The sequence below is a fragment of the Dendrobates tinctorius genome, unplaced genomic scaffold, assembly GCF_039654945.1.
Source record: "Dendrobates tinctorius isolate UK_male_01 unplaced genomic scaffold, ASM3965494v1 ptg000075l, whole genome shotgun sequence".
In the NCBI taxonomy this organism is placed as follows: domain Eukaryota; kingdom Metazoa; phylum Chordata; class Amphibia; order Anura; family Dendrobatidae; genus Dendrobates; species Dendrobates tinctorius.
In genome coordinates, this window is record NW_027361743.1 from 54,955,385 (window position 1) to 54,975,662 (window position 20,278).

Here is a 20,278-nt window from a genome sequence, read left to right on the forward strand (position 1 = left end):
AAATTTGCTTTTTTTTTACCACACATAATTGTTTGCTTTTGACTTCCGTTTTCTTTTTGGGATTACTTAATCCAACTGAGAATCTGTGGTCAGACTTGAAGATTGCTGTGACCAGGGGAAACCATCTAACTAGAAGGAGTTGGAGCAGTTTTGACTTGAAATAAACAAAAATCCCATTGGCCAGATGTGGAAAGTTCAGCGTTATCTAAACTGACCTGCAGCTATAATTGCTGCAAAAGGAGGTTCTACAAAGTACTGACTTTAAGAGGGGTGAATAGTCATGCACACTGAAGTTTTCAGTTATTTCATTCTATTTGCTGTTTGCTTTGCAAAACCAAATGTTCACAGTTGTAGACATGTTCTTTACACAAACTGATGCAAACCCTAAAAAACAGTGAAACTCCAGGTTGTGAGCTAGCAATACACGAAAAATGCCAAGGGAAGTTGAGGGAGGGAATACTTTCGCAAGCAACTGGACACTGTGCTATTTTCAAATTAGGTGGCAAAATTCGGATGACAGATTCCTTTAAGATTTAGTACCTGTGCAAACTTTCCAACTAAGGGCCGCAAAACTGTATTGTGGCCATATTTTCGTGTTCGTATTATGGACACAATCTCGGCCCGACTACAGTTCTCGTGGCCGCAGCATCAGTATTATATACAGTAGGTCTATGATGTGGTCAGTTAAAGAAATTGGTAAAATAAATCATTTTTACCATTGTATACAATGCATGTAATATGGGAAAAAAAAAATTTGGAAGTAATATTTCATCTTCTACCCAGCATTGCAAGAAGCCAAGGACAGTTGTGACCTTGCAGCTGTAACTTGCAGTCTCACATGTTTCAATGCAATAAAGGAAAGCAAGAAGCATTTCTATTCTTCATCCATTTTCATGTAGCAATTACCATTTCCAGAACATTGGAGAAGGTAAGAACTGTAAATGAAAAGATACGTGGGAAGAACACTTGTCACAGCAAGAAACATTATCCTTCCCGCAAAGAAGCCTATAGTGTTATATCTGCTGTGGCACTAGAAGTCCCATCATGCCATGCCAGCCTGAAGAATTATTCATTCAGAGCGTTTGTATCTCAGGGTCACAGTGGCTCAGACGTTGAGTCACACACCTATGATAGTCTACGGTTGGATATTTTCCCCTCGGACAGAGTGGTCTATACAAAACCAATACTGATTGCCGCTAATGCCAGTCTATGGGTTTGCGAAAATCGGTCAGCACTAGGATGTCATCTACGCGCTGCCCATTTCTCACGGACTGTCTGATATCAGAAGCTTGCGGGGGGGGGGGAAATCAGAATTTTTTTTCATCCGATAAAACAGGCCAATAATCTCTGATGAAAGTCTGATCAAAAGCACTAATGAAACACAGTTTTCTGCAGATGAGAGAAATCACTGATGTGTGAATGAGGCCAGAAAGCATCACATGAAACAGTAAGAATTACAAGAGACAGAGGGGAATATGTATAAAATAACACATTAGAAAAAGGAAGCTACACAGCAAACTGTTAGAAAATTAGTACAAATACCATTACTTGCAAGCTCGATAAATATCGCTGCCGGTTCCTAGCTCGGGAACTGGCGTGGTGGCCATATTCCCCAGGGTAGGAGACAACTTTAACTGCTACATGAACATATCTAAGAACTACGGTAATACAAAAAAAGCTACCTGAAGGTAGTCACAGCAGTGATAACCTGACCGGAAGGAATGGAGTGGGCATCAGGGTTCAGGTCTCCCTCCATTCCGGTGCTGCTTAAAACTCCTCCAACGGGAAAGTCTGCTCGCTAAGCAATGCTCATCATAGAGAACTTTGCAGCCATTCAGCAACTTCAATATCTTGTCTTCCCTATGATCCTGCGTTTTTAGGGGTCAAACTGCTTCAAAAACACTTAAAAGAAACTTCCCAATCATTTTCATGCTTTTTGGCCTTTTTGTGCCAATGGATGCGTTTACCGCTAAGGAAACGCGTAGCAGCTAAAACCGCAGCATGTAAATTAATTTTGCGGCTTAGTCCGTGTTTTTAGCTATTTCCTATGGTCCAGAAGACGCGCGGAAAACGCGCGGTAAAAAACGCGTGTTTTCTGGGAAGGAGTCTGGTTTTGTGTCGGGTTTAAAACGCTACTGTGGGCACATAGCCTAAGACGAGAAAATGAGAAGCTGCACAATCGGCGGGTGCATGGAGAGAAGTCTGTGCGCCCACTCTAGTCTCAGCCATCCTCCATCACTGGATTGCCTCCTTGATTCTGAAAGCAAGATCACCTTTGACCAGATATGCTAAGAAGGGAGCTTAGTTGCTACCGTTGTTCTTTGCATAAGACCGCCATCTCTGGATTGACAGCTTGACCTGAGCTTTAAGGCTCAAACTCATCTCCGTGAGGAGGGGAAGGGGGGGGGGGGAAAGAATCGCTCCGATGTAGGACAAGTATCATGCGAGTACATTGCAACGTTTTATCAAGTAGCATCCGTATGACATACATACGCAATCGGCTTTTACATATATTATTTCTCCATGTCATTTCAAGCTAGTTTTCTAATAATACAATCTTAAATATAGAGAAAGATTTGTCAGCGAGAGCTAATATATGCTTTGTGTGTGCATTTTTCTGTACAAGGATTTAGCTAATTTAAAAAATATGGGAAATTTCTCACGCTGTGAGCGTTGACATCAGTAAGGCGAGCAGAGTTCATCTGCTATGAACTACGGTCACCTTAGTGATGTCAGTGCTCGTCACAGCTGGCATGTTCTCACGCTACTGTCACAGTGTTCCAGCTGGCATGGTGAGCAATCACATTACTGATTTCACAGCTCAACACAACATACAGAAGTAGTAGAGTTGGGGGATTGTTGTGGGTTCATTTTACTTTAGACCCCTTCGGAATATTACATTTTTTAAGGTAATAAATGGGTAACATGGTCAGGGAGTGCTTTGTACAAATAAAGTACTTTTCTCTGTGTTTTTTTGCTTTAAACTTACGAGGTTAGTAATTGGGGGGGAGGGGTTTCTTATTGATGCCTCTCAATCCCTGAGCTTGATGTCAGCTCACATTACAAAGCTAACATCAACCCCAAAACCATTACCCCAATTGTTAAAGAACCAGGGCAAGTGGGAAGGGCCAAGCCCAAGCACCAGAACATCTGATGGATGCACCATGTCTGGGGCAGCTGACTGGTGTTATTAGTCTGGGAGGAGGTCAATATCTATGGCCCCTTCCCAGGCTACTAATATCAGCCTGCAGCTGTCTGCTTAGCCTTTGTTGTTTACTAAAAATAGGGGGAAGCCCACATCATTTTTATCTCTTTTTTTTTTTTTTTTTTTTTTTGGGGGGGGGGGGGGGCCCATTTTTAATAACCAGTAAAGGCCAAGTAGACAGCGGTGAGCTAATATTGATAGCCTGGGAAGCTCCATGTTTATTAATCCCCTTCTCAGTCTATTAAAGGGAATCTGTCACCCTTTTTTTCGGCTTGCAGCTGCCGGCATAGACATCGGGGGCTTATCTACAGCATTCTGTAATGCTGTAGATAAGCCTCCGATGTAACCTGAAAGAGAAGAAAAACACGTTATATTATACTCACTGGGGTGGGCGGTCCGGTGCCTCCCTTCTTCATGCGATGACGTCCTCTTCTCCCGTCCTGTAATGGCTGCGGCGCAAGCGCACTGCTCTGCCCTGTTGAGGGCAGAGCAGAGTCCTGCAGTGTGCAGGCGTCAGGAGAGGTCCGGCGCCTGCGCACTGCAGAATTCTACTCTGCCCTCAACAGGGCAGAGCAGTGTGCTTGCGCCGCAGCCATTACAGGACGGGAGAAGACGACGTCATCGCATGAAGAAGGGAGGCGTTGGACCGGACCGCAACGCCCACCGGACCGGACCGCCCACCCCGGTGAGTATAATATAACGTGTTTTTCTTATCTTTCAGGTTACATCGGAGGCTTATCTACAACGTTACAGAATGCTGTAGATAAGCCCCCGATGTCTATGCCGGCAGCTGCAAGCCGAAAAAAAAAAAAAAAAAAAAAAGGTGACAGATTCCCTTTAAGACCAGCTCTTAAATATCTGCTAAGTATGCAGTGGGATTTTTTTTCCTCGCATCCATTGGCGAGTCTCGTACGATATATGCGGCCATGCAGTCCAAGCTGAGAAAAAAAATTTTGCAGATGAACACAATCATTCAATAACATTAGTCAGAGAGAAATACGATTCTTTATTCGCATTGCACTCGTCTGATTTAAACGCAGATAAGTATGAGCCCTTACATAGGGGCTCCTCACTCCGGGCTAGCTAGCGCCTTCAGTCAAGAGAGATGGAGGTGGCTGCATGCAAAAGTAACTGGAGGAAAGGTGCACCGAGCAGTTCAGTCACGCCAGGGTCCACCCAACACGCCAATAAGCGTATCTAAGCAGAGTTAATTTCAGGGAGAGCGGAGGAGGAGAATTTATAAAGAAACATTACGTTGTTATAGGGGTCAAATGCATAGTTTATGCCGTCAATTTGAGGTGGTAAATTCCATTAAATACGTTTTCCCGTAATCAAAACATATGGTTTCTTCACGGGACAAATTATGTTCTGATCTGTGGGTTCCTACCGCTAGGACACATGCCAATAATAATAACAAGAATATACGGTCCTTTGATTGTGGAAAATCCTCTTCAATCTCTTCTTTGCCCCACCATTCAGCTGTACACAGCTCTGGGGGCGGCCAAGAGAAAGCAGTAAACCGACCTGCAACAGCACAGCGCCATTCACTGGGTAGTGGCTGTTGTCAGGTACTGCAGATCAGTTCCTGTTCATTTCAACAGGACAGGGATTGTCCTGATAAGCAAGTCTGACCCCTTTAAATAGTAAGCACCATAATGGTAATATTTTTCTTCTCTTTTTAACCCTCATTCCCTGCAGGACTGATGAGCAGCGGCAGCTTTTACCTTGCAGGCGAGTGTGACCCAGATTGTAATGCACTTTGTGCAGTTAGCCGTTTCACGTGTGAAAGTAATGGATGAGAAAAACAATTTCTAGCATAAAATTCATGTGTATATTTTCTAAGAGCTAATGGTTCTAGTAGAAAAACCAATAAAGACATACTAGAAAAACAAACCCATTACTTAGGTCATTGACAATATTCGAGTTCAGGATCTCTCCATCCCTGACCCCATCCTCCTTCAACTGACAGTGACCACACCTTGCGCCATCCACATAGCCGGGCGAAATCTGGCGCCTGCCCACTATGCTTTGCCCTACTCGGCAGAGACAAAAACACAACTTATGTGCGCAGGCGCCAGACTTCACCAGGCAATATGGAGGACGTAAGGCATCATCCACATTGATTGAAGGAAGACGGCGAGAAGCAGCGTGGGGGGGGGGGGGGGGGGGGGGGATGGAGGTGCTCAAAATCATGCCCATCGGACCGGACCGATTACCTTACAGCATCAGAGTAATATGAAAACGGTTTTTAGGGATATGTCAGGGCGTTCTATAATCATTTATGAGCTGCAGCACAGGCCCAGAATAAGGTGATGGTTTTGGCTGTTATATGACAAAACCAGTGACAGGTTCCCTTTATAATCACAGTCTATGATCTAAATACTTGGCCTCTCTCTCCTTTTGTATTTTTTGCCATGGAATTTTTCACATTGTTCAAACAAAAATAAAATACTGGAATTTTTATTGAAGGGAAAAAAAAAAAAACCTCTGCTTTTTCTTGAGGAAAAAATAAAATATTGCTTTCTAGATTAAAACTAGAATTTTTTTTTTTTTATTTTTTTACTAGGCCCACGAGAAACCACCCTGCCTTACAGAGGGTGTCTGCAAATTCCATTGGTAAGATCAGCAATCTCTTATAAAAGGGGTGATCTGTGGGTATAAAAACTGAATCGGTCAGCAGAGTTTTGTCTATGTAATCTGAGAGCAGCATGATATTGGGAAGGAAGCACAACTTTTTTTAGTCATACTAAACCCATCCGGGGGCCACACTACAAACTATAGGGGCATTATCTTCTGACATTTATCGTATATACTTTACGCATGCAATAAATGTCCCAGATCGATACGAATTTTACTCCTAGGACTCTGCAATCTAAGGTTTTATGTCCATTAGAGTTTGACGCTGCGTATCTTCTGGCAAAGTGGATGTGATTTATAGGAACCTCGTGACCCCTTCTTTTAGCGCAGCGTACACTGCCCTGCGGTGCGGGTTTCAAATCCACAAGACGCCAATTTCTCTTGCAGATACGCCGAGTTTTCTGTGCAGATTTTCTCCATACCGGGTTATCAAGTGCGCCCATCCAGCATGTAATAATGCAAAGACTCAAGTATCCTGTACAATGGCCGGGTCCTGTGCACCGCACAACATGACAGCTCAGCCTCACTGTACTCAGCCATTACTGACACCAAAGTAGTAACAAACTGGACCGAAAACCATCACCTCTCTTTGCAAAATGCAGAAAAATTGGAGATGCTACATTTACTACTTCATCGTACCGGCAGTGTCAGACTACACACGGGGTGAGTTTGTGGTGTATACAACGGCACTGGAAACACGTACAATAGCGGCCAGACATTTTACAAAAACTATTGGAACTAAGTGTCTACGTTCACATGAACGTATATAAAAAAAAAAAAAAAAAATAGTCCTAATTTCAACCTGAAAAGATGGACAATTTTCTTTATACAGTGGCTTGCAAAAGTATACATCCCCCTTGGCTTTTTACCCCTTTTTTTTTATATTCTGCGATATAAAAACTGTCAGTCTGTCAGTGATTTAAAACTGTGATTTTGATTATCTGACATGTGCCCCCAACAGCCGTGGGTGGAATCGTGATCCATGTTAAATGCTGCTGTGTATTTCTGACAGCGGCATTTAACTCACACTTAGGGTATGTGCACACGCTGCGGATTCCGCTGCGTTTCCGCAGCAGTTTTGGCCGCTGCGGACCCGCAGCAGTTTTAGCTGCGGTGTACAGTACCATTCAAATGAATGGTAAAAAAAAAAAAAAAAACGCTGTGTAGACGGTGCGGAAAAATCCGCGCGGATTTGCTGTGGTTTTGAAACCGCAGAAAGAAGTGACATGTCAATTCTTTCTGCGGAATCCGCAGCGGGTTCCTATCTCCACCATTGTGGAGATGGTGAATCCGCAGGACCAAACCGCAGATCTTTTTACCTGCGGTTTATCTGCGATTTTGCAAAATCCGTGCGGATTAATCCGCAGCGGATTCCGCAGCGTCTGCACACACCCTTACCGAAAGCAAGCCCCAAACCCTGCCCATCGGCGCCCTTGACACATGCTAGCAGGGCACCAATGGGTTGGCATGACAGCAGAAAGTCTACAACGTGTTATTTATTGCAGATCTCCTATGGATGCCAACCCGTGGCCGGCAATCATATTTGTGCTACACATAGCAAAGAAAATCAGTTGTTCACAGCTTTGAAGCAAGCAAAAAAAGAGAAAAAAAAAAAAAGTGTTAAAAAAATATAAACGTTCAAATCTTCCCCATTTTTGCCCCACTCAAAATTAAAGAAAAAAAAAAAAAAGAAAAAGTTTGGTATTTAAGTGTTCAAAAAATATTTAAGTTAATTAATCCGCTCATTAGACGGCGTAACGAGAAAGTTCCACAAAGTCCACTATCACTCCAGCCTCCACCAGTCTGGCCTTTATGGCAGAGTGCCCAACGGAAGACTCTCCTCAGTGCAAAACATATGATAGCTGCATAAAGTATGCTAAAAGAACTCCCAGACTACGAGAAATAAGATTCTCTGGACTGATGAGGCGAAGACAGAACTTTTTGGTAATAATTCTAAGTGGTATGTGTGACCAAAACCAGGCACTGCTCATCACCTGCCCAATATAATCCGAACAGTAAAACATGGTGGTGGCAGCATCATGCTATGGGGGTGTTTTTCAGCTGCAGGGACAGGACAACTGGTTGCAATTGAAGGAAACATGAATGTGGCCAAGTACAGAGATATCCTGGATGAAAACCTCTTCCAGAGTGCTCTGGACCCCAGGCTTGGCTGAAGGTTCACCTTCCAGCAAGACAATGACCCTAAGCACACAGTTAAAATAACAAAGGAGAGGCTTCAGAACAACTCTATGACCATTCTTGACTGGCCCAGCCAGAGCCCTGACCTAAACCCAATTGAGCATCTCTGGAGAGACCTGAAAATGGCTGTCCACCAACGTTCACCATCCAACCTGACGGAACTGGAGAGCATCTGCAAGGAAGAATGGCAGAGGATCCCCAAATCCAGGTGTGAAAAACTTGTTGCATCATTCCCAAGACGACTCATGGTTGTACTAGCTCAAAAGGGTGCTTCTACTCAATACTGAGCAAAGGGTCTGAACACTTATGACCATGTGATATTTCAGCTTTTCTTTAATAAATTTGCAAAAATGGCTACATCTGTTTTTTTCAGTCAAGATGGGGTGCAGAGTGTACATTAATGAGAAAAAAAATTGAACTTTTTTGAATTTACCAAATGGCTGCAATGAAACAGAGTGAAAAATTTAAAGGGGTCTAATACTTTCCGTACTCACTATCTCTCTATTTTTTTTAACATCCATAAGTGATTTTCCCCATTGATGGAATGCATACTGATGTTTTATTGATACTACTTTGGGGTGCATGTGGTAATCTGACCACTTTTTTTTTTTTTTTTTAGGGGTGGGGGAGCTTTAATACAATCACTGCTCTTATTTACTGATGCCGGCTGTATAACACAGTGGACATCTTCCACCTAAGGTGTGGACTTATGCAAGTAGATGTCAGGAAGGTGTTAAAGAGGGTCTGTTCGCTCTCTAAGGCCTCTTTCACACATCCGTTTGTCTCCATCAATCAAAATCCGCCGTTTTGCAAGAAAAAAAACGGATCCGCCATTTTTCTTGGCGGATCCGGGTTTTTTTCCCCCATTGACTTGCATTATCGGCGGATCTTGACGGATGGTCATCCGTTGGATCTGTTTTTTTACGGATCCGCCAAAATGTTGGCGTCCGCAGACATGACGGGACGGACACTGAAACGTTTTTTCGCTGGCCGGATCCGCATTTGTACACTGCGCATGCCCGGAAGGATTGCCTCGGCCGGAAATTTAACCCTAAATGCCAGGTCTGGCGGCTGAAAAAAAAATTCTCTCGCTCTCTCCTCCCCGGGCACGGGTTCCTTTCAATTTATGCCTTCCCCGGATCCGTCAAACCAACGGTCCGATTGCACACGTTGCTTTCAAAACAGTTGCGGATCCGTGTCCCGCCATTTTCGCGGATGGCAACTGATGAAAAAAAAAAACGTATGTGTGAAACAGGCCTGACATGGCTGTTCTAGCAAATAATTGTATTTCTCATACCAATTCTGGAGACTCTTTTCTTGCTACTCTTTGCTGTTCCTCTCATCCCCGCTAGAAATTTAGGAGCAAATTAAGAGTCGAGTGTTCCTGGACAATCCATAACCGCGAAGAGCTGACGGTATTTAACCGTAGGGACACACATTTTTGACCCAATACATAAATCCTGGACAGCCCCTCAAATATTACTAATTATATTGTCTAAACGATCTGCAGTGACAAAAGGGAAAAGGAAAGTAAGACATTTTTATTTCTTGCTCCTGGGTTTAAAGTTTTTGCCACAAAACATTTTTCCGCCATCGACAGGTGATAAATGTATGCTCACTTGGGGTCTGACTGTTAAGGCCCACCTACCGTAATCCCAAGAACAGGCGTCCTGTGAATGGAGCAACAGTGCCTCGTCTCCGCTCCACTCACTTCATTCAGTCTATGGAAAAGGCAGACAAAGACCACCACTTCCATACACAGTGAATTGTCACATATGTGCATTAACGCCCCATTCACACAAGAGACCCCCTGCTCCTATAGATGGTAGTTATGAGTAATGCATGTCTTTGATGGTCCCCATGGACTCAACTGCTCCCCAAATCTCAATGTGCGCATCAGGTGGAGACCTATAGGGCTGATTTAGCACAGTCCGCACAGACAGTCCTGGCCATTCAGCTTTGCAGAGGACGACAGCGGCTCCCATTCACTTCATTCTCAGTAGGGTCTCAAAGGTCAGACCCCAAAAATAAGGAGGCGATCACTAATCCTGGGACTGCGCCAGCAGCAGGATAATCACGGGCAGCTTTTCCCTGAGAAGGAGCCAGCACAATTAGATCCCACCAGTCAGGGCTACGCACAACAGGAGAACTCAAGTGTCAGAGTACAACATAATAATAATAATAATAATAATAATAATAATAATAATAATAATAATAATAAATTTTATTTTTATAGCGCCGACATATTCCGCAGCACTTTACATTTCAGAGGGGATTTGTACAGACAATAGACATTACAGCATAACAATAGTCACATACAGTAGATTATAACAAATACCAAGAGGAGTGAGGGCCCTGCTCGCAAGCTTACAGTCTATGAGGAAAGAGGTAGACACGAAAGGTGGGTGGTAACAGTTGCCCTGATTGTATGGACCAGCCATAATGTTAAGTGTGTAACAGTACAGACACAGAGGGCTAATGGATGCATAAAGCATGTGGGAACATGATGCTGGGAACCTGGTTATGGTAAAACTTTTGGCTCTGCCACACAGGGATAGATTAGGTTAATGTGTTGAGGCGATAGGCCAGTCTGAATAAATGTGTTTTCAGGACACGCTTAAAATTGTGGGGATTGGGGACTAATCGTATTGACCTGGGAAGTGCATTCCAAAGAATTGGCACGGCACGTGTAAAGTCTTGGAGACGGGAGTGGGAGGTTCTGACTATTGAGGATACTAACCTCAGGTCATCAGCAGAACGGAGGGCGCGGGTAGGGTGGTATACTGAAACAAGGGAGGAGATGTAGGGTGGTGCTGAGCCATTGAGGGCTTTGTGGGTGAGGGTAATAAGTTTATACTGAATTCTGGAGTGGATGGGTAGCCAGTGTAATGACTGGCACAAGGTAGAGGCATCGGTGTAACGATTGGTGAGGAATATGATCCTGGCTGCAGCATTCAAGACAGATTGGAGAGGGGAGAGTTTGGTAAGAGGGAGACCGATTAGAAGAGAGTTACAATAGTCGAGACGAGAATGAATAAGAGAACAGTAAGAGTTTTTGCAGAGTCAAAAGTAAGAAAAGGTCGAATTCTAGAAATGTTTTTGAGGTGCAGATGACAAGAGCGAGCCAGTGATCGAATGTGGGGGCAAAGGAAAGCTCGGAATCAAGTATGACCCCAAGACAGCGGGCATGTTGCTGGGGAGTAATAGTGGAACCACACACGGAAATGGCAATGTCGGGTGTAGGTACATTAGTAGCGGGAGGAAACACAAGGAGTTCAGTCTTTGACAGGTGACGACATCACAACAACCACCGTCACTGCGGCCGTGCTGCACAACGCGGTGGGACCGGGCCCAGCACTGCAGAACTGACCGGATTATTATTTTGTAGTCACACATGACTTTCCCAGCATAAACTTTACAAGTATCACATGAGAGCAGCCAGCGGGCGACTCCATGGTGGGTTTTTTTAAACCGCAAAGTTACAGCTGTCTAATAGCCACATAACAGAAAAATCACAGAACAGACGAGCGCCGGTGGGGTAACTTGTGTGAGAATCAACGCTGGGAGGAAACGCAACATTGCACCTGTACTGGTGACTAGTGCAAGACGAGGTAGGTCCCGGGAATGGAGGGTATCGGTCAGGGCACAAGCCTCCTGCCCAAGACACCAGCTCTAAGGATGGTAATCTGTACATGCAGGTGCTACACAGAATGTCTACAGCAACCCCCCCTCGGGACTATAGAGGCCAAAAACCCCTGCAAACCCCAACCCCAACCCCCCCAAGAATGCCAATACTCTCCCCCCTCCCCATGCCAATAAAAGCAAACACTCTCCCCCGCCAATAAATGTCAACACTCTCCCCCCTCCCCGTGCCAATACCCCCCACCCAGTGCCAATAAACGCCAATACTCTCCCCCCCTCCCCGTGCCAATAAATGCCATTACTCTCCCCCCCTCCCCGTGCCAATAAATGCCATTACTCTCCCCCCCTCCCCGTGCCAATAAATGCCATTACTCTCCCCCCCCTCCCCCGTGCCAATAAATGCCATTACTCTCCCCCCCTCCCCGTGCCAATAAATGCCATTACTCTCCCCCCTCCCCGTGCCAATAAATGCCATTACTCTCCCCCCTCCCGTGCCAATAAACGCCATTACGCTCCCCCCCCTCCCCGTGCCAATAAACGCCAATACTCTCCCCCTCCCAGTGCCAATAAATGCCATTACTCTCCTCCTCCGTGCCAATACTCTCCCCCCTCCCCATGCCAATAAATGCCAATACTCTCCCCCCCCTCCCCGTGCCAATAAATGCCATTACTCTCCCCCCCTCCCCGTGCCAATAAATGCCATTACTCTCCCCCCCTCCCCGTGCCAATAAATGCCATTACTCTCCCCCCTCCCCGTGCCAATAAATGCCATTACTCTCCCCCCCTCCCGTGCCAATAATGCCATTACTCTCCCCCCCTCCCCGTGCCAATAAATGCCATTACTCTCCCCCCCTCCCCGTGCCAATAAATGCCATTACTCTCCCCCCCCTCCCCGTGCCAATAAATGCCATTACTCTCCCCCCCTCCCCGTGCCAATAAATGCCATTACTCTCCCCCCCCTCCCCGTGCCAATAAATGCCATTACTCTCCCCCCCTCCCCGTGCCAATAAACGCCATTACGCTCCCCCCCTCCCCGTGCCAATAAACGCCAATACTCTCCCCTCCCAGTGCCAATAAATTGCCATTACTCTCCTCCTCCGTGCCAATACTCTCCCCCCTCCCCATGCCAATAAATGCCAATACTCCTCCCCCCCTCCCCGTGCCAATAAATGCCATTACTCTCCCCCCCTCCCCGTGCCAATAAATGCCATTACTCTCCCCCCCTCCCCGTGCCAATAAATGCCATTACTCTCCCCCCCTCCCCGTGCCAATAAATGCCATTACTCTCCCCCCCTCCCCGTGCCAATAAATGCCATTACTCTCCCCCCCTCCCCGTGCCAATAAATGCCATTACTCTCCCCCCCTCCCCGTGCCAATAAATGCCATTACTCTCCCCCCCTCCCCGTGCCAATACCCCCCACCCAGTGCCAATAAACGCCAATACTCTCCCCCTCCCAATAAATGCCATTACTCTCCTCCTCCATGCCAATACTCTCCCCCTCCCCATGCCAATAAATGCCAATACTCTCCCCCCCTCCCCGTGCAAATAAATGCCATTACTCTCCCCCCCTCCCCGTGCCAATAAATGCCATTACTCTCCCCCCCTCCCCGTGCCAATAAATGCCATTACTCTCCCCCCCTCCCCGTGCCAATAAATGCCATTACTCTCCCCCCCTCCCCAACAAATGCCATTACTCTCCCCCCCCTCCCCGTGCCAACAAATGCCATTACTCTCCCCCCCCCTCCACGTGCCAACAAATGCCATTACCTCTCCCCCCCTCCCCGTGCCAATACCCCCCACCCAGTGCCAATAAACGCCAATACTCTCCCCCTCCCAATAAATGCCATTACTCTCCTCCTCCATGCCAATACACTCCCCCTCCCCATGCCAATAAATGCCAATACTTTCCCCCCCTCCCCGTGCCAATAAATGCCATTACTCTCCCCCCCTCCCTGTGCCAACAAATGCCATTACTCTCCCCCCCTCCCCATGCCAATAAATGCCATTACTCTCCCCCCCCTCCCCGTGCCAATAAATGCCATTACTCTCCCCCCCTCCCCAACAAATGCCATTACTCTCCCCCCCCTCCCCGTGCCAACAAATGCCATTACTCTCCCCCCCTCCCCGTGCCAATACCCCCCACCCAGTGCCAATAAACGCCAATACTCTCCCCCTCCCAATAAATGCCATTACTCTCCTCCTCCATGCCAATACTCTCCCCCTCCCCATGCCAATAAATGCCAATACTTCCCCCCCTCCCCGTGCCAATAAATGCCATTACTCTCCCCCCCTCCCCGTGCCAACAAATGCCATTACTCTCCCCCCCTCCCCATGCCAATAAATGCCATTACTCTCCCCCCCTCCCCGTGCCAATAAATGCCATTACTCTCCCCCCCTCCCCAACAAATGCCATTACTCTCCCCCCCCCCCTCCCCGTGCCAACAAATGCCATTACTCTCCCCCCCTCCACGTGCCAACAAATGCCATTACTCTCCCCCCCTCCCCGTGCCAATACCCCCACCCAGTGCCAATAAACGCCATACTCTCCCCCTCCCCGTGCCAATAAATGCCATTACTCTCCTCCTCCGTGCCAATACTCTCCCCCCCCGTGCCAACAAATGCCATTACTCTCCCCCCCCTCCACGTGCCAACAAATGCCATTACTCTCCCCCCCTCCCCGTGCCAATACCCCCCACCCAGTGCCAACAAATGCCAATACTCTCCCCCCCTCCCCGTGCCAACAAATGCCATTACTCTCCCCCCTCCCCGTGCCAACAAATGCCATTACTCTCCCCCCCTCCCCGTGCCAACAAATGCATTACCTCTCCCCCCCTCCCCGTGGCCAACAAATGCCATTACTCTCCCCCCTCCCCCGTGCCAACAAATGCCATTACTCTCCCCCCCTCCCCGTGCAATACCCCCCCACCCCAGTGCCAATAAACGCCAATACTCTCCCCCTCCCCGTGCCAACAAATGCCATTACTCTCCCCCCCCTCCCCGTGCCAACAAATGCCATTACTCTCCCCCCCCTCCCCGTGCCAACAAATGCCATTACTCTCCCCCCCCCTCCCCGTGCCAACAAATGCCATTACTCTCCCCCCCTCCCCCGTGCCATCAAATGCCATTACTCTCCCCCCCTCCCCGTGCCAATACCCCCCACCCAGTGCCAATAAACGCCAATACTCTCCCCCTCCCCGTGCCAACAAATGCCATTACTCTCCCCCCCCTCCCCGTGCCAACAAATGCCATTACTCTCCCCCCCCTCCCCGTGCCAACAAATGCCATTACTCTCCCCCCCCTCCCCCGTGCCAACAAATGCCATTACTCTCTCCCCCTCCCGTGCCAACAAATGCCATTACTCTCTCCCCCCTCCCCGTGCCAACAAATGCCATTACTCTCTCCCCCCTCCCCGTGCCAACAAATGCCATTACTCTCTCCCCCCTCCCCGTGCCAACAAATGCCATTACTCTCTCCCCCCTCCCCGTGCCAACAAATGCCATTACTCTCTCCCCCCTCCCCGTGCCAACAAATGCCATTACTCTCCCCCCCCTCCCGTGCCAACAAATGCCATTACTCTCCCCCCCCTCCCCGTGCCAACAAATGCCATTACTCTCCCCCCCCTCCCCGTGCCAACAAATGCCATTACTCTCCCCCCCCCTCCCTGTGCCAACAAATGCCATTACTCTCCCCCCCCGTGCCTATAAATTCCAATACTTTCCCCCCCACCCCGTGCAATAACTGCCAATACTTTCCCCCCCACCCCGTGCCAATAACTGCCAATACTCTCCCCCCACCCCGTGCCAATAAATGCCATTACTCTGCCCCCTCCCCGTGCCAATACTCTCCCCCCTCCCCGTGCCAATAAATTCCAATACTTTCCTCCCCACCACGTGCCAAAAATTGCCAATACTCTCCCCCCTCCCCGTGCCAATAAATTCCAATACTCTCCCCCCTCCCCGTGCCAATAAATTCCAATACTCTCCCCCCTCCCCGTGCCAATAAATTCCAATACTTTCCTCCCCACCACGTGCCAAAAATTGCCAATACTCTCCCCCCTCCCCGTGCCAATACTCTCCCCGCCAATAAATGCCAATACTCCCCTCCACCCAGTGCCAATAATTGCCAATACTCTCCCCCCTCCCTGTGCCAAAAAATGCCAATACTCTCCCCCCTCGCGTGTCAGTAATGCCCACACCTCCCTGTAACCCCAGCCCCGCGCTCATTAGTTGATGGAGATGCCGGGGATAATGGAGCAGCAGGGGGCGCCTCTTTGTACCTGTCCTCGGACACGCTGATCACCCCGTCCTCCTTGGGCACGATCACTGCCATGTTCACCACGTCCTGGGACCCCTCCACCTTGCTCAGTAATACCGGCTTGCGGGTGAGCGGTGCGGGGCTAATCTCGGCCGCCATCCTCCTCCACCTGGCGCCGAGGTGTGCGCTGCCCGGACCTATCAGCAGCAGCCGCCGGGCACGGACTGGCAGCGCTCTACACACTCTCTACACTCCAGCCTCAGCGCCGAGCTGGTCAGCTGACTGACACGTCACCGCTCAGCACACGCCCCCCGCTTATTTATTTAATTTTTTTTTGTTTCACTCATCTTTATTGATGTGTTTTGCTCGTGTACTTTGTGTCCGCGTGCTCGCCACGTGACCTGTGTGTGTCGCTGTCCCAGGTGTGAGGGCTGCAGGTCGTCACGTGACTGATATTCCTGGTATAGAGGGTTGGACCTCTGTGATTCCTCCTGTCACAAGGACACATAGTGTCAGCTGCAGGGCTATGTGCACCATTATTACAGCCGTGTGTGCGACACTGGTCAGCCACCCTGAGTCTCTTAAGTTTACTCTTCTGATACATCGGCCATACTCTGATAATGGTGCTGGTTGATAAACACTTTGCCATTATAAATGTGAACACTGCTGAATTTCTGATGTACAACTACCTTAGTTTGGGTCAGGCGCAGCCTGTCGGTGGGGCATGTTCCCGAGGCGCTGCCTGTCGGTGGGGCATGTTCCCGAGGCACTGCCTGTCGGTGGGGCATGTTCCCGAGGCACTGCCTGTCGGTGGGGCATGTTCCCGAGGCGCTGCCTGTCGGTGGGGCATGTTCCCGAGGCACTGCCTGTCGGTGGGGCATGTTCCCGAGGCACTGCCTGTCGGTGGGGCATGTTCCCGAGGCGCTGCCTGTCGGTGGGGCATGTTCCCGAGGCGCTGCCTGTCGGTGGGGCATGTTCCCGAGGCGCAGCCTGTCGGTGGGGCATGTTCCCGAGGCGCAGCCTGTCGGTGGGGCATGTTCCCGAGGCGCAGCCTGTCGGTGGGGCATGTTCCCGAGGCACTGCCTGTCGGTGGGGCATGTTCCCGAGGCGCAGCCTGTCGGTGGGGCATGTTCCCGAGGCGCAGCCTGTCGGTGGGGCATGTTCCCGAGGCGCAGCCTGTCGGTGGGGCATGTTCCCGGGGCGCAGCCTGTCGGTGGGGCATGTTCCCGAGGCGCTGCCTGTCGGTGGGGCATGTTCCCGAGGCACTGCCTGTCGGTGGGGCATGTTCCCGGGGCGCAGCCTGTCGGTGGGGCATGTTCCCGAGGCGCAGCCTGTCGGTGGGGCATGTTCCCGAGGCACTGCCTGTCGGTGGGGCATGTTCCCGAGGCACCGCCTGTTGGTGGGGCACGTTCCCAGGGTGCAGCCAGTTGGTGGGGCACATGCCCAGGACGCAGACAGTCGGTGGGGCACGTTCCCGGGCGTAGCCTGTTGGTGAGACACGTTCCCGGGGCGCAGCCTGTCGGTGGGGCATGTTCCCGGGGCGCAGCCTGTCGGTGGGGCATGTTCCCGAGGCGCAGCCTGTCGGTGGGGCATGTTCCCGAGGCACTGCCTGTCGGTGGGGCATGTTCCCGGGGCGCAGCCTGTCGGTGGGGCATGTTCCCGAGGCGCTGCCTGTCGGTGGGGCATGTTCCCGAGGCACTGCCTGTCGGTGGGGCATGTTCCCGAGGCACCGCCTGTTGGTGGGGCACGTTCCCAGGGTGCAGCCAGTTGGTGGGGCACATGCCCAGGACGCAGACAGTCGGTGGGGCACGTTCCCGGGCGTAGCCTGTTGGTGAGACACGTTCCCGGGGCGCAGCCTGTCGGTGGGGCACGTTCCCGAGGCGCAGCCTGTCGGTGGGGCATGTTCCCGAGGCGCTGCCTGTCGGTGGGGCATGTTCCCGAGGCGCAGCCTGTCGGTGGGGCATGTTCCCGAGGCACCGCCTGTTGGTGGGGCACGTTCCCAGGGTGCAGCCAGTTGGTGGGGCACATGCCCAGGACGCAGACAGTCGGTGGGGCACGTTCCCGGGCGTAGCCTGTTGGTGAGACACGTTCCCGGGGCGCAGCCTGTCGGTGGGGCACGTTCCCGAGGCGCAGCCTGTCGGTGGGGCATGTTCCCGAGGCGCTGCCTGTCGGTGGGGCATGTTCCCGAGGCGCTGCCTGTCGGTGGGGCATGTTCCCGAGGCGCTGCCTGTCGGTGGGGCATGTTCCCGAGGCGCAGCCTGTCGGTGGGGCATGTTCCCGGGGCGCAGCCTGTCGGTGGGGCATGTTCCCGAGGCGCTGCCTGTCGGTGGGGCATGTTCCCGAGGCACTGCCTGTCGGTGGGGCATGTTCCCGGGGCGCAGCCTGTCGGTGGGGCATGTTCCCGAGGCGCAGCCTGTCGGTGGGGCATGTTCCCGAGGCACTGCCTGTCGGTGGGGCATGTTCCCGAGGCACCGCCTGTTGGTGGGGCACGTTCCCAGGGTGCAGCCAGTTGGTGGGGCACATGCCCAGGACGCAGACAGTCGGTGGGGCACGTTCCCGGGCGTAGCCTGTTGGTGAGACACGTTCCCGGGGCGCAGCCTGTCGGTGGGGCATGTTCCCGGGGCGCAGCCTGTCGGTGGGGCATGTTCCCGAGGCGCAGCCTGTCGGTGGGGCATGTTCCCGAGGCACTGCCTGTCGGTGGGGCATGTTCCCGGGGCGCAGCCTGTCGGTGGGGCATGTTCCCGAGGCGCTGCCTGTCGGTGGGGCATGTTCCCGAGGCACTGCCTGTCGGTGGGGCATGTTCCCGAGGCACCGCCTGTTGGTGGGGCACGTTCCCAGGGTGCAGCCAGTTGGTGGGGCACATGCCCAGGACGCAGACAGTCGGTGGGGCACGTTCCCGGGCGTAGCCTGTTGGTGAGACACGTTCCCGGGGCGCAGCCTGTCGGTGGGGCACGTTCCCGAGGCGCAGCCTGTCGGTGGGGCATGTTCCCGAGGCGCTGCCTGTCGGTGGGGCATGTTCCCGAGGCGCAGCCTGTCGGTGGGGCATGTTCCCGAGGCACCGCCTGTTGGTGGGGCACGTTCCCAGGGTGCAGCCAGTTGGTGGGGCACATGCCCAGGACGCAGACAGTCGGTGGGGCACGTTCCCGGGCGTAGCCTGTTGGTGAGACACGTTCCCGGGGCGCAGCCTGTCGGTGGGGCACGTTCCCGAGGCGCAGCCTGTCGGTGGGGCATGTTCCCGAGGCGCTGCCTGTCGGTGGGGCATGTTCCCGAGGCGCTGCCTGTCGGTGGGGCATGTTCCCGAGGCGCTGCCTGTCGGTGGGGCATGTTCCCGAGGCGCTGCCTGTCGGTGGGGCATGTTCCCGAGGCACCGCCTGTTGGTGGGGCACGTTCCCAGGGTGCAGCCAGTTGGTGGGGCACATGCCCAGGACGCAGACAGTCGGTGGGGCATGTTCCCGGGCGTAGCCTGTTGGTGAGACACGTTCCCGGGGCGCAGCCTGTCGGTGGGGCACGTTCCCGGGGCGCAGCCTGTCGGTGGGGCACGTTCCCGGGGCGTAGCCTGTCGGTGAGACACGTTCCCAGGGTGCAGCCAGTTGGTGGGGCACATGCCCAGGACGCAGTCAGTCGGTGGGGCACGTTCCCAGGGAGCAACCTGTCGGTGGGGCACGTTCCCAGGGCGCAGCCTGTCGGTGGGGCACGTTCCCGAGGCTCAGCCTGTCGGTGGGGCACGTGTCCAGGGCACAGCCTGTCGGTGGGGCACATTCCCGGGGCACAGTCTGTCTGTGAAGCACGTTCCCAGGGCGCAGCCTGTCGGTGTGGCGCAGCCTGTCGGTGGGGCACATTCCCAGGGCGCAGTGTTGTGAATTCACTTTCTGGCCTACCTCTGGTTACTAGTGAAGGTAGTGGAGCTGGTTATGTTGATAGAGGGGTCGCGAGTTCTCTTCCCGGGCTCCCTCTGGTGGTTACTGGAGGTAATGGAGCTGATCTAATTAACAGAGGCCTGCCAACTGATAATGAGGAGGATGACTGGAGATCTGGAGTTTCTGACTGGATTTAAGACAGCCGACTCCCTCTATCCCTGCTGGTGATTTTTTCCTGCCTCCTGAGGTCTTAGTTTCCAGCTCAGTCCCTGCATGTTCAGCTAAGTGTTCTTTTGCTATTGTTCACATTTGATTGGTTTTGTCTATTTCAGTTTTGTGTGGTCAGCCAGCTCCGGCTGGGGCTGTGCTGAATCACCATCCATATGTTACTGCTTGTGCCAGTTTGTTTTGTCCCCTATTAGATTGGCCTCTCTTTGCTCTGTTTTCAGAATATACCAGAGTGCTGATATAGTGGGCGAAGTC

General features: G+C 51.4%; 1 protein-coding gene across 1 annotated transcript in view; it reads right to left on the minus strand.

The window, feature by feature from the left end:
- Nucleotides 1-16,248, minus strand: part of WDFY2 (WD repeat and FYVE domain containing 2) — a 66,594-nt gene extending 50,346 nt beyond the window's left edge. The window contains exon 1 of the mRNA XM_073583313.1: nt 15,961-16,248. Coding sequence (XP_073439414.1) covers nt 15,961-16,097 — 137 coding nt within the window. The 5' untranslated portion in view covers nt 16,098-16,248. The remainder of the gene's footprint in view (nt 1-15,960) is intronic.
- Between the last annotated feature and the right edge of the window lie 4,030 nt (nt 16,249-20,278).